This window comes from Lolium rigidum, chromosome 1, assembly GCF_022539505.1.
Source record: "Lolium rigidum isolate FL_2022 chromosome 1, APGP_CSIRO_Lrig_0.1, whole genome shotgun sequence".
In the NCBI taxonomy this organism is placed as follows: Eukaryota; Viridiplantae; Streptophyta; class Magnoliopsida; order Poales; family Poaceae; genus Lolium; species Lolium rigidum.
In genome coordinates, this window is record NC_061508.1 from 247,659,876 (window position 1) to 247,675,326 (window position 15,451).

Here is a 15,451-nt window from a genome sequence, read left to right on the forward strand (position 1 = left end):
GGTCCCACATGTCGGTGACTCGGGTTGGTTGGGTTTCGTCGTGAGAAAAATAGACTACACCGCTGTTCGAATTTGGGGGATCGTGCCCACTTCTCCACTCCGCATCCCGCAGTTTCCCCATTCTCCTCTCTCGGCAGCGGCGGAGAGGCTCTCGCCGACGGCGATTGCGCGGCGATTTTGGTGGTTGCCGGAGGCTGTAGGGGTCGGCGGGGTGGCGCTCCGCAACGGGGGCGACTGGATCGGAGACGCCGACCTCGGGAGCTACTGCCGCGGCGAGGAGGCGGGTGGCGCTCCGCAACGGGCGACTGGATCTCGGCCGGCGAGTCAATCAGCGCCGAGGACGTGTTCCGCCGCCGCGCCGCCGTGCACTCCCGTGTCGCGGTAATTACTCCTCCTCCCCTGCAGCACTCTACCCGCGATTTTGGTAGTAGTTGGCCTCTACCCGCGGCGAGGTGGCGCGGAACTCTAGGTTGAGGTCGACCGCGCCGAGGTGAGGTCGACCGCTGCGAGGTGGCGCGGCGAGGTGGCGCGGAGAGGTTGGGGGTGCTCGCCTCCCCGTTGATTTTTTGCGATGATGGTGGGCGTGATGGCGATGACGGGCCTGGGCGGGCCGTTCCCGCGGCGGCTGCTGCTGCGCTGCGCGGTCTGGACGGCGGCGAGGATGTGGTGGGCCTTGAGGAGCTCGCTGCGGTCGGGGTGGGGCCACTTGCGGACGTCGATGGCGTGGCGGCCGACGAAGACGGGGCCGTGGTGGACCTGGTTGTGCGCGAAGGCTTTCGGTCTCGGCGACCGTGGTGGTGGTGGTGACGGTGGTGGATGTGGTTGTGGTGGTGGTGATGGTGGCGGTGGCGTTGGAGCTGACGAGCGTGAGCGGTGGGGTGACAAGCGAGACGAGGTGTGTGGCGGGGTTGAGTGGCGGGGTGGGGAGGAAGAGGAGGAAGACGACGAGGCGGGAGAAGCGGAAGCCCACGGTCATGGATGTGGCGCAGAAGAGCGTGTGCAGGATGAGCCAGGTGGTGGGCAGCTACGGCTTGGCCAGCTCCGGCGCGGAGTCCGGCGAGGCCGCCGACAGCGGGAGCTTCATGTCGCCGGGCGGCGAGATTTCCTCGTGGCTGCTTCGGCCGGCGCGTGTGAACTCTGAACCGCTCAGCTTGCGAAGTGATTGCAGGTTGGGTTTGGGTCGTGCGAGAGGGGTCGAGGGAGTTTTGAGGTTTTTTTCTGGATAAGTTGATGTTGTAGTTGCTTTTTGTATTACTGTTATTGCTAATACAGGTGTGCTTGTTGCCTGTAGTGGTAGGAAACTTGCTTATGCACTGGTAGAAAACATGCTTATGCAGTTATGCAGTTTTGCAGTGGTAGAAAAATTGCTTATGTACTTTGTTTTTGTTCCATTTTTGTTTGTTGCTAATCCGGATCCGTTTTGATGGCTGTAGTGGTAGAAAACTTGCTACAATAGTTTGAGATGGTTATCTACAGGTTCATATTGTTGTTTTGGTTGACTATGTTGATACAATAGTTGCTTGTCACACCTACGCAGGTTCATAGTTTGAGATGATTAGGTGGATTTAACTTTTTTGAGCCAAGCATTTTGATTTTCATACTTATCTTTATTTTCTCGTTGCTCGGGTTGAAGACCACCATCTAGGTTGTTTATGCATATTGAAAACATGAGGCTATGTCTTCCTAGGTTCAAGTCTAAAACCAATCACACCTTATGAATTTGCTTTAGTTTTGATTCAGGTGTGTATTGAAAATAAAGGCTAGGACCTATACTTGAGTTTTTCTTATAGACTGAATGAAGAGTTGTATTTGATTTTATAATTTTGTACTTTTGTTTGTTGCTCAACTATAAATGTTTTTTGTTGCATGTACTGCTATGTTTTTTTTGTTGTCTTTATTGAAATGTTTGTTGCTCTAGTGCTATGTTTTGTTGCCTCTAGTGCTATTAAAGTTGATATGCAGAATGAATCTTTTTTGTTTTGCATAGTTTGCTTTTATTTGGGTTGTTATTGCTCAACTTTGCTATGTTTGTTGCCTGTAGTGCTAGTAAAGTTGCTATGTAGATTCAGTTCTTCCTCTTTTGTAAATTTTCATGTTGATAAGGTTACCTACTTATCATTTGTTTTTTTAGCAAAATAGGTGTGCTAAAATGGTAGGAACTCGATCCGTCCGAAGTAGCTGGGTCTTCTTCAGTGTCACCAAGCAAGTTCGAGTTAGTTTCCTTTTTTTAATCTCTTTTGTTTTTTTGCTTTTCCGTAATTTGTATTCACTTAAATGGTTGGGTCCTTTTTTCTCCTACAAACTTTTATATGTGTTTATATGTGTGTTGACTCCCCAATGCAGCCTACCAGTCATATTGCAATGAAACACAAGGCATGCACGTCGTAGAGGGCATCCTCCAAAAAGGAAGACCACCAACAAGGTGGTACCACAAAAGACTGGGGATGCTGGAGCTCAGAAGAAGACAGCAACGAAACAGAAAGAAAAGGAAGTTAAGAAAAAAATGGATAGCGCAGATGTAAGTTTACTGTACTCACGATGCATCATTTTCTTACACAGAGCATTTTTGTATAATTGTCTGTTCTTGGTAGGTTCTTTTGTAACATGCAGTAAATTTAAGAGTTGATGGGACTTTTAGGAGTAACTTTTTTCTTTTTCTATTTCTTGTGCAACTTGGCTATGCAGGAAATAAGAAACAGGGCATCACCATCCCGTTTCTTTGCTCTAAATGGTGATCTTAATGCTGATCAAAGGATTGCCATACTTAAGATGGACTTAGGTGGTCTTCTCAACATCGGTGCATGCACTATGCCCGTTGATCTCAGCCAATGGGTGATGAAGTGTTATGATCATGCGAAATCAGAGTTAGTGATACCCAACAGGGGGAAGATACCGGTTGACGCCGAAAGTGTTTCAAGAGTTTGGGGGCTACCGAATTCCGGGCTCAAAGTTTGCTACGAGATGAAGACGGACATCATCAAAGCAATCAATGAGGAGTACGGTTTTCCTGGAACGAATGCTCCCGAAAAGACCGCATGGTGTAAGATGATAAAAGATATGAAAGGTGCTTCGATGATCGATTTCTCCGAGCTTGGGCTATTGTTGCTTTTGATTGCTTCCTTGCGCCGACTACCGGCCTTAAAGTTAGCCCACGCTGCTACCCTGCCGTAAATAATATCAAGCTTCTTCCACGGACAAATATATGCCAATTTGTTGCTGATCGGATCGGGGTTGCTTTCAGTCGCATTGGGAAATAAGAAGTCCGTGCTTCTGCTGCGTATTTCATTTGGTGGTAAGTGTATTTTTTTCCTATGATGAACACAATACAGAGAATAGCATATATGAGGAAAATTATTGTTTACATTCAAACATTTTTAGTTGCTAGTTTTTGAGATATGACCAGCCTGTGTGTTAATTCATGTTTTCCACTGTTTTTAATCTCTGCAGTTGCTTTTTGGTACATACTTTTTGCACATGTACTGCTGTTAGTTGCCTTGTTCAAGTCATAAATTGCCTCCCAACTATGTATTGCATAATCCACCAAGAGCTCTTTTTGGGTTTTATCAATGAATTTGTTGCCTTCAATCCATATTTACTTGCTTAGAAATACAGTTTTTTAAGTTGCCTCACATGTAGTAGTTTTGCTTTTTTCTATCTATGATGTTTTTGTGAGCCAACAAGATTTTCAGGTAATTCAATTCTGTTTTGTGAGCCAAAACAATTTTTTCCAGATTTCATATATGTTTTTTGTTGCCTATATTAGTAGTGAAGTTGCATGAATAGGAGCTGTAGTTGCCTATATTAGTAGTGAAGTTGCATGAAATTTAGTACAAAGTTGCTATTCATTTCAGATATTTTGTTTTATGAATTTTGCATGAAAATAGCTACTGTATTTGCCTTGAATTTTGCAGTCACTTTATAACCTCATAAAAATAGCTACTGTTTCTTGTTTCTCCAATGCTTCCTTTTGCCCCCTCACACATCCTTTTTTTTTAATGAGCAGATGCTGTACCTTGATTCACTAGAAGTTGATGAGGTTATAAGTGACTGCAATCCTCGTGTTGATGCCTGGGACAGCTCATTAATTAGCAAGGTGAAGAAGAAGGATAGGATTAGCCCTGGAGTTTTCGGCAAATTACAAGTATGCAATAGACCATAAACTTCTTTTTAATTTTGCTAAGATAACTTTTTCATTTCTTAGAAAGTTCACGGTCTTCTTTTTCTATTGCCCTTACACTGATACATTTTTTCCAATTTTCTTTTATGAATTTAAAAACCAGCTGAAGGAGAAGTACAGGGACACTCAACAGGGTGGTCTTTTTGGAGGATTGCTAAAGGCTGAACAGTTTACTGCGTCTAATCTGCCACGAGACTACGACCAAAGTGTGAGCACCTAAAACAATACTTATTTCTTAGTTATAGCATAGTTTTTATATCATTCTTTTTCCACAGCTTTATAATTGTTAAGAATTTGTTTACTGATTTCAATTGTTACGTAAGAAAAGGAAAATTTCTGCGTTGCTTTATGGTCTGTGCTCTGAATTTGAAGAGTCGATGGCGAAGTTTGTCCAGGGGATTGGCAATCTTGAGCAACGTATTGCTGCTGGAAGCACTACCCGTGCCAATGTAGTACCGAAGGAAAAACCACAGAGGCCAACGAAGAGGCAGCGTATGAGTCACGAAGAAGAGGCAGCACTTCAAGATGATACTGATGACTCCGCAAATTCTGATGACGATGAAGCTGACAACGTGGTATTGAATGATGATGATAGCGACGATGACGAAGGCAAGTAATTATCAAAACTCAAATGCAAAACATGAAACATTATAACGAGCAACTTCATGATCATTTAGATGCAATTTTAATTCCTATTACAGGCAACTAAAAGTATAAAGCAGGCAACTTCATTACCATCTGTAGCAATTAATTTACCAGTACATGCAACTAGAACTGCATTTATCTGCAACTTTCCCAAATTTATTTTTCCACTGCAATTATTTTTGTCTGCAAGTAAACTAATAAACACAGGCAACTTCATGACCATTTTCCGGCTATTTTTTTAATAGCCATTACATGCAACTACAACTGTTCAAACTGCAACTTTTACCAAAATAAATAATCTATGCATAGTTTTTTGATTCCCCTTTTTCGTGTTAACAGGGAAGAAGATACCGAGGATGACAGTGAGAATGATAACAACGATGACAACCGAGCCGACGCTGAGGATGATGGGGAACAACGTGATGACGCTGATGAGGAGGAGGGTGAAGGGAATGGGGACGATGACGAAGAGGAAGAGGAAGATGAAGAGGAAGAGGAAGGGGAACAGGGAGATGATGATGAATTTGATGGTAAAGGAGGTGATGACGGAGATGATGACAGTGATGGTGATGGAGGCAACAATGCTGCAACTGGCGGTCAGGGGGGACAAAACGACGATATGCATGATGACGAAGCTAGTGACGATTCTTTGACCACTGCGCAGTACTATCTTAATACCAGGAGTAAAAAGGGCAGTACAGGTACGGGTGACAAGAGGAAAAAGAAAGATGATGCCGATGTTTTGCCAACAAGCAACAATGGAGGAAGCATCGGTGCTCGACTTGTGCGGATTTGAGAAAAAGAGTAAGCTTGCGAGACATCCCTCCAACGGAAAAACATGTTGTTCTTGAGGAAAGGTCACATAATATCAAAGAAAATGTGTCCAAAGAACATTCAACCCCCAATGCTGCACATGAGGATGGATTGGCTTTCATCAATGCTATGCAAGGTAGCCCGGGGGCATACATGGAGTTTCATGGTCGAACTCCTAGTCACAGGACACAAGATGAGCAACATGATGAGCCCACATTGGGTAAACATGCAAGTGCCATGAAAAACATCAACAAACAAGTCGGCTATCGAAGCTGTTCATGCAGGTTTGCAGGGAGAACATTCAAATGCCGGACTGAAGGCAACATCAGTCACAGTTGTTGCAACTTCCAGCAGCATACATGCAACTAATGCTGGAACTGAGGCAACTACAGCTAGGCCAGAGACAACTGCAAATCCAAGAGCCTTTCAAAGATCTTCGTCAGTCCAGCTGCCTCATCCACCACATCAGGCAACTCCTACCACCATGCAGGGGAATACACTGAGATGCCGCGCAACTCATGATGCCAGGGAGGCAACAACACCTGGACCTGTTTGTACCTCACCAACTGATCATGCAACAAGTGTTGCAAACAAGGCAACTACCAGTTCACTTGCAGCAACAAGCCCTTTGGAACATGCAACTCCAGCCCTACAGGTGCCGCTTGTGCCCAGCAATAGGGTGCGGTTTAGTCCTCCTACACGTCAAACATGCCCACCGCCATCTCCACACACAGCTCCTCGAGGGTCTTTGTCGCAGGATGAGGTATACGGCTTGATCAACAAGAGCATCGCGTCACCGGTCATGCCCCGAAGCATATGCAGCGCAGCAAATCTGCGAAACAAAGGGGAAGGAACAAAGCAATTATAAGATGAAACTCCCGAGGACCAGGTCCGGAAGTGAGCTTCGGAAGGGTATTGCAACGCGCCAACATTCAATCTTGGCCTCGGAATTCGATTTGATCGAAAATCAAAATGCCGCAACATGTGCTCCCGCAGATGAAGAGTATGATGCTTTGGAAGGAATTGATCCCGAAGAGATTGAGAGGGTTTGTATTGCTCGCCGAGCAAGCACGCGGACTCGTGCACGAGCAACAAAGAACCGAACGAATTCAATATCTCCAAACAGCTTTCAAACACCTATGAAAGAAGCGAGAGAATGTTGCAACTCGAATCAATATCGGGTGGTACAGAAGCTCAACAGTTCCTCATCAATTCCGGAGGAGGATAATCAAGCTTCCACCGTGCAAAAATCTCCTTTTGTCAATGTTGATAGCACCAAACAGTTCCAAGGTGCTCAGCTGAAGTGAACAAACCGTATGCTATGATAATCCAGTATGCAGGAAGAAGCACTAGGCAACAGAATTCAGATGACAAAAGGTTTTCTCCTACCTACAACATGCACTAGTTTTCTTCCATGAATCAATGATGCATGCTTAGTTGCAAACACTTTTTTATTTGCAACTTATCTATTTTGGGGTTGTCTTTCTCCCTTCAATTTCTTTACAGCCTTCATATCGTGGACTTTGGTGGATACCATATTACGGCCAAGGAACTCGCAAATTCAATGAAGCCAGGTGGTTGGCTACATAGTGCAGTTATGGAAGTGGGAATTCAGGCAATCACAAAGAACATGAAACCATCATCTAACAAGGTCATCATGCCACTGAGGATAGGAGTAAGTACAAGTCATGTACAGTATGAGAAACTTTTTTTGTGTTGGAGATGAAAATGCTGATTACTATTTTTTTGTTTTTTTTTGTTTCGTTTGCAAAGACTTGGTTGCAGAACCTCGACTTTAACCGCCATGAAATGAAGGAGCTGTTCAGTTATGAAAGACGTTTAGATAAGAAAGACATGGTATAACTTCCTTTCTTTTTCTCTGTATTTTTTAAATTTTTTATTGTTTGCATTTTTTTCATGGTTGGTGCTAACCATGCAATTCATGCTAAAAAAAACTTCAGAAGCAACTTTCTTTACATACAAAGCAATTTCAATCCCATTCCAGGCAACACTCTACTGTTTAAGAAGCAACTACTTTAGTGACTCCAAGTATTATTTATCACCAACACAAAAACATTTTACGAGCAACATTCTTTTCTTTTGTATAGCAAATACTTCCAAACAATAAGTAATTTCAAACCATACCCATCCAACATCCTTTATTACTACTACGTGTAATTTAGAACCAATTCAAGGCAAATACAGTAGCTATTTTTTCATGCAAACTCATAACTAATAATTTATTTTTTAAACATGTTTGTACTTCTGGTGTTAAGATAGAATGAATAGAACTTTTGTACTAAATTTCATGCAACTTCAAGGCAAATATAGGCAACTACAGCTCCTATTCATGCAACTTCACAACTAATACAGGCAACACAGCCCATGTCTTCTCATGAATAACTTTTTTTTACTAAATTTTTTGCTCTGTTTTTATTTTAAGCTCGACCAAACAAGTAATTATATATGTCAAACTACCAGGTCATGATACCCGTCTCGCGAACCACTAAACAAGAAGACAAAAAATGAACCTCTCGTTAACCACTATTGGTTGTTAACTCGTGAACATGAGGGACAAGAGGTATCAAGTGCTCGATTCATGGAGGACATTCAATGACAAAGCTCTAAGGGAATCTTACAAGAAGATCCGCACTACTTTGTCCATTCTATGGGAGGAGAACTACAACAAGTCTAAAATCAAAATAGACGATTTCATGTTGCAAGAAATAGCAGTGCCAAAGCAAACCAATAAGTAAGCAATACCACTTGTTTTATAACCTATGTTTTTATGCTTTTTTCTTTTCCACTTTGTGTTTAACATTCCATGGTCTTTTACTCACTGCCTTTTTATTTTCCTTGTTCTTTCTTTCTCGTCGCGTCTTATGGTGTTGCAGCCGTGATTGTGGGGTTTGCACGCTCATGAATGCGGACGGCCGGGGAGGGAGATTGCCACCGGAATATAAAGCCGAGGATATCCCAAAGATAAGGAAGTTGTCGACGCACGCTTGGGTTACTTCGGAAGATAACAAAGGAAACTGGAGGCAAATTCTAAACATTTGAAGAACAAGTATGCAGACATCAATTCCTTTTTATTGGTTTCTACTTTTTTATAAATGTTATCAGTGCATCATTTTTACTACTTACATGTTATAATTCATCTCCTAATTCAGTTTTTTCATACTCGCCAGTACATGTCTGATATCAATGTTATCATAGTTGCTTCATTGTCATCACAATTTGCTTGCACTAGTACTGCATTTTGCATCGTTTTAACCTAAAAGTTGCCACAACACATAACAGCAAGGAATTTTTGTCATATTTTCAGAGTTGCACACTAGACTACAATAAGGGAGGCAAGACTTTTCTTTTGATTTTTCAATAAGTCACAACTAATGTAGGCAACTAAAAGAGAAAAAAAAATAAAGCTCACGGAGAACTACAAAGGACTTGTGTTTCTGCAGTACTACAGAAACCTAAGCTTGCAAGTTGCAGAATTGTGCTCGAACGAACCACAAGTGTGACACTCGAACTTTTTTCTTTGGATGCAACTCAAGAGCTGAAACCGTACGGTGCTCCTTAGTCCTCCCTTTAGTCGTTGTTTTTGCCGGGTCCCTAGGTTTCGTAGGCTGATCGTGTGCACTAGTGGACGGGACCGCCGACACGAGCTTCTTCTTCTTGAGCGACTTGTTCAAGTGAGATATCTCTGTTGCTGCAGCTCTCAAATGTTTGTTAACAATGGCAGTAGCTGCGTCTGTTCTACTAGCAATGCGGGCAAGTTTTGTGAATCCCATATTGAGGTTCGCGTGCCGCAATTGCACTTGTGATTCTGGAGGCATAACATCCGGTCGTTCAACAGACTCGCTGCTGGCACATAACCACTCAAAGCACCTTGAGTCCACCTTTTTAGGATATACCTATCTGGTATCTCATCAACACCAAGGTGGGTGAAGATCTTTAAGATGTGGCAACAAAGTATACCATCCCTGTCCATCTTGGAGCACTCACAGTAATACGTCCCTTCTTCCTTATTAGCGGTTACCAGGTAGGTCCTAGAACCATATTTTGCGCACCATCCCCTGTTTGGCTCAAGCTTGTAAAAGTTGCAACCAAATGGTAACACATTGTACCTCCCAATCAGCTCAAACTCGTTCCGGAACCTCAAATATATGTCTCTGCAGTAAACTTTGAAAGCATGTTCCTCAACAGGGAATGGTGACCATGGACGAAGTTCCAAACAATCCGTCCTGTAATCATTACCCCCTTCTTTCACAAGTACATGAGTCTGCAACTTCTCATACTATTGTACAAAGTGTAGTATAGACTTTTTTGGGTTCGTATAGCGTTTGAGAATGGCATTAAAGCCCTCACTTCGTTGCGTGGACTGCAGGAATGGGAAGAATCTGTGCTTGAAGTAGCATGGTACCCACTTAGCACGATTAGCATAGAGAGTCGTAAAGTAAGAATTTGCACCACCAACAACTGGCCACTTGCCTACAAACAGAGCCCATTTTGCCTCAAACTCCTCTGGTGAAAAGCTGAAATCGATGCAATCATTGAAATCTTCAGCTAAACCAGGGTTCCTGCCCAGTGTAGGGCCACATTTCAACTGTGCGTTCTGCATTATGTGCCAGCGACAATTACGGTGAACAGACGATGGGAATAATCTGCCAATCGAGACCGCCATAGCACCATCTTGGTCTGTGATAATATTGTCCGGGGCAAGACCGTTCATGGCAATAAGGAAACTCTCAAATAACCAATCATAGCTTGTTGCCAATTCTTGCTTAACAAATCCACAACCCAGACATGATGGACTGCCCATGTTTATTTATCCCAATGAATGGCGCAAAAGGCATACCGTACTTATTTGTCAAGTAAGTTGCATCAAAGGAGACACGAGTCGTGGTAAGCCTCTCGCATATGCCTTCCGGCAGCACCATCAACCCAGAAAATGTTTTCTACCCTGTCTTCGTCGTCCAATTTTAACCGGAAATAAAAGTCCGGATCCTTTTCTTCTTTAAGCTCTACAAAGTAGCTGACAACTTTAGCCGGATCCCCATCTTTTGTTTCTTCTCTAGTCGGAGTTGCACGAGTAGTTGGTGATTGTTTTGGTTGTGTATGGCACAAGCAACTCGAACCATAAAATTCCGACATGATTTCCATCATTTTACCCGTTATTGAAAACAAAGTAGGAAATGGTTAGTTGGTTGTATTATAGTCCACAACTATTTTTTGCCTCACATTTTTCGAGCATTACTTTCCAAACTATTTTTACATGCATTTTTTCAATGACAACTTGCACAACATATCCTGGAATTTGACAAGTAAACCAGGCAACTACCTAAACAATCCATGAAATCATAGAACCATTCCAGGCTAGTACCAATTCAAGTGTCTGCAAGTAAATTAATAGAACAGGCAACTTCATGACCATTTTGCAGCAACTTACTAACCATTACATGCAACTAGTTATTCTTTTCATTTAACTTTACAAATACTACTTTCACATTCTTTTTTTACTTTTCCAAATGATTCTTACCATCTAAATTTTTTTCCACATGCAACATACACAAATTTGCAGTATCAAAACTGAAAAACTTACCACCTGTCAAATTTGTATTGTGAAGATTCTTCACAAATTCCTTTTCCTCCTTTGGCATGCCTTGGTGTGACCTCAGATACTTTGTGAGCGATGGTTTGTGGATAAGTGGATGGTTATGCTCAGGCACAAAGTGGATAACCTCCCACCTTCCATCAATTAACTTCACAACCATCTGGGCCTTGCAAAACGTGTGCACAATATTTTCTCTTTTACGCTTCTTGGGCGCCTTTTCTTTTCGCCCTTGAGCAGCAAGATCAGCCACAACGGAAGCAAGCTCTGCATTTTCAATATCAGCCTCATCTTCAGACACAGAATCAGGAATTGGCCCCACATCAACCTGCAACTCAGCCCCACCATCATCTTTCCTTGGTCTCCTGAATTTGTTGCAAGTGAACTGCTGTTTCTGTTTTTCTCCGGTGATTGTAGACCTCCTGTTACTATTTACTTTCACAGAGAAACCTTTCCTTGCAGCATGTGCATTGTAGTGCTCCTTAGCACCTTCCAACGTATCATAGCGCATGCCAACATGGGGGTCATTTGGCTGGGACGAAGCCTCATCCTCATTTCCATCTTGCGCAATTGAAGTAGTGTCTGTAGGAGCAACAAAAGGACCTGTGTATGTATTTGTTGCAGCAGGTTCTACATTAACAACCAGGGCGTGAGTGTTCACAGGTGGCTGTGGAGACTCGTCAATTGCCTCATCCAACAGCTTGTGTAAAATAATTGGGAGGTAAGATACCGAGGTTCCTCATTAATATCAAAAGGAACCTCATTTAGATCAAGGAAACCCACTCCATGAGTACCAGGGACCTAGAAACAAATGACCCTTTTAGCAATTACAACAACACAAAATGTAACTCAGGCAAATAGTTAGTGAAAACAAGCAACTAACATGGGCATGGAAGCAACTAACATGCACAACCAAAGCAACTAACAACCACAAACAAGAGCAACTAACATGCACAAACATGTAGCAAAAAACAGGTGGGTTTTGTAGGGAAGATGATGATGATGACAGGTGAGTACTTTTTTGTTGCTATCAACATAATACTAATTTTTATGTTCATGCCTTACTACTTATGTATTGCATCCGCAATATTTACTTCTTACAACTACATTTTTTGACTTGGAACTAACACCTTGTTCTATAAACACATAGGCATCGTTGACAGAGAAGATATAAAGTGCAACAGGAATTGCAAAGGACAACATCATGACTTCCTCTAACATCAATTGCTACTTTTACCTAGAACAGAGTACACTTTTCTTGGCTAGGTGCACGCTCTAGTTTGCAGATATGTGGATTTGTACATAGCATGGAGTTCTTTCTAGATGTCAAGACCACTGTTGAATATGTGTTCCATTTTCTGTTGATGGATCCTTACTTCTATTTTCTACTATGTGCCGTAGTGCAGACCTGCAAATTACTTGTTGCCTGGAAACATTTACTTGTTGCTTCTATTAAGCATTGAATTTCCATGCATGGTTTACAAAGTTACTCGCTTCTACTTTTGTGTCATCCTACATTACTTGTTGCCTGGGAAACATTTTTTGTTGCTTCTCTTATGCATGAAAGTTGCATGCATAGGCTAAAAAGTTGCTTACTCTACTATTTTCACCCTATTTTTTACAAGTTGCCTGGGAAACATTACTTGTTGCTTGTACTAGGCAAGGAATTTGCATGCATGGGTAACAAAGTTGCTTCCTTTTTGCTTGTTCTTCCTAGAATTATTACCAGCTTGCAGTTCCTCATAGTACTTGCTTCAAATTGGCTACCAGTTGCATATTCTGCCCAGATTTTTTGCCTGTTACTACATGGGCACATATTATGCATGGCTAACAAGAACAAAAGTTGCCTGATAGTTTCCAATCTAGATGGGAAACTTCAATCTAGATGCAGGAGCAAAATCCTACTACTGTATAGGCAAGAAACTTCACAGACAACTAGCAGGTATGTCCCATAGCTTCTCTTTGATGAAAAAGAAGGCTATCAGGAGAGGAATAGGAGGATCTATAGGCAATTTCTGAAGGTTTCTGTTCAGTTTTTGTTACCTGATCTGAAGATCCCACTGGAAATCTTCCTGCTCTGGAGATGCCTGGTTCTTGGTTCGTAGACATGGAGAGCTGGGAGGTTGACGAAGGGATTTGGGAGCTTGATGAAGGGAGCTTGGAAGGGTACGAAGGGAGATGGGGAGCTGGAGGCAGACGAATGGCCTGAACGGAGCTGGGAGCTGCAGGTTGACGAAGAGCTGGTAGGTTTTTCGTTCTGTTTTACGACAGATCTGGGGCGTTGGGGCGTTATATTGGATCTGGGATCTGGGGGGAGCTAGGTTTGGGCGGGAATTGGAGGGAGGATCTCCCGCCCTGTTTTTTCGGGATCTGGTGCGTGCCAGAAAGAGCCAACCGGCACGCAGGTGGTGGACCAGGTGGCTTTCCTTTTTCAGCCAACCCGACAGGTACTTTCCTTTTTGGGCCGGCCGCTCGGTTTGACAATTGGGCATGCGGCCGCCCGCTAGCCGCGCCCTCTACTCTCAGGTGCAAAAACGTGATGTCCACTTTTGGCTAGCTATCCCCTAGCCCGACTTCATTCTGTCACCTGCCGAAATAGTACTTGATTTTTTAGAGAGGTGTGCGCATCTTACTAATTTTTTATATCGTTAGCTTCCCTCTTTAATTTACTCTTATTAGTTGCTAAATAATTCTTGTAGACTCACACAAGCACGAAACCCCATCTCCTTAATGCACTTACTGAAATTGTATTACCGTGCCTTTCATTTATTTGTAGACCTCGCAGTTTAGATCATGCAAACTTCCAACACATAACTTGCAAATTCCAAACATGACATTAGATATTCGTGAAAACTTGTGTGTAAATTCGAAATATGTAGTCCTTTTAAGTAATAAATCGCCATTTTTTTCAAAACATACAGAAAAATGAAATCGGGGTGAGATAAACAATTTCTAGGATAGCAAATTCAACTTGACTTTCCTTCAATATCAGTATTCACACCTGGACGTAAGGCTAAAATATGACTACCTCTCTGAGGTTTTTTTTACGTAAGTTTGCTTAAGAGAAAGGTCGTACGTTCCCATTAATTGATGAGGAAAGCCAGACGTCCCAACAATATTGAACGCGAATAGACCTTATTAGCTCCCTTTGATTATGATATTTCATGTGATGAAAATGACTATATATACTTAGTTCACAAGCTTGATCTACTTAACACATTTTCGTGGAAGATTGAAAGAATTCATTACCTTGCCAAATTTTCCATCTAGTCGTGCATAACAGATTCGAGGAAAAAAAAAACAAGCTGATTTCACTTGAGATGATATCGTGGTACAGAATTTTCGTTTTCAGGAGGGTTATTATGTGTGTGTCTGTGTCATTATCATAAAAAGAACACTTCTTACGTGAGCCAAAATATTATTTACTTTTCTCTGAAATAATTTGTTAACATAAATGTATGTACGTAGGATACAATGACTCAGTTAAGCAGCTTGGACGAAGCGGCGAAGTACATCAAGAAGCTCAATGAAAGGGTTGATGACCTACAGCAAAGGAGGAGCTCAGGCCATAGATGCCTTAAGGGCTTGTTTGGCTGTCCGGGCCAAATTTCCCGGGGTAAATATTCCCGGCCGGGATTAAGCAGAAACAGGAGCAAATCCCCGGGATTATTTTCCCCATCTCCGGACTAGGGGCAAAATTTCCCCGGGAAAAGGCCGGGAACCCGCCGGAATTTTCGTAACCAAACAAGCCCTAAGAGGTTTTGGCGGGGTCATCTAAGTTCCAAGCTGAGAAAGGGGCCTCGTCAATGATGGTGGAGGTGAGGCAACACGACGATTCAAGAATGGACGTGTGTCATGATTTTAGTTCTTGGTTTTAGTTCAATCTCGAAATAGGCTTTCTCCCCGCTATATTAATATAGCACAAGACCGCGACACCTATTATGAATTGCAAGGATTATTGAATTTTGACAAATAGTTAGGCTAATAAAATGGTTTATGTGGGTCTAAAATCTTATCGTTGGATATATGTTCAGAAACGCTAATTTTCCATTCATATGATCTTCATGTTAAAATCGCTTTTAGTTTTTTTTATAATTTTGGGTAGCCCAACAGAAAATATGTGTCCACACTAATTTGAAGGATTTTCCAATATTTCCTAGCGGAACATTATATAGAATTAACAGTATAGATACAAGTCCGTGAGA

The 15,451-nt window shown here is 42.4% G+C and overlaps 1 protein-coding gene across 1 annotated transcript; it reads right to left on the minus strand.

The window, feature by feature from the left end:
• Positions 1-9,108: 9,108 nt before the first annotated feature.
• LOC124657232 (protein FAR1-RELATED SEQUENCE 1-like) lies at positions 9,109-12,137 on the minus strand. The gene is made up of 7 exons (XM_047195819.1): positions 12,130-12,137; positions 12,041-12,047; positions 11,238-11,946; positions 10,893-10,945; positions 10,059-10,250; positions 9,550-9,932; positions 9,109-9,496 (listed from the first exon to the last, which is right to left on the minus strand). Exons 1-7 carry the CDS (start codon positions 12,135-12,137, stop codon positions 9,109-9,111), a joined length of 1,740 nt encoding a protein of 579 aa, XP_047051775.1.
• Between the last annotated feature and the right edge of the window lie 3,314 nt (positions 12,138-15,451).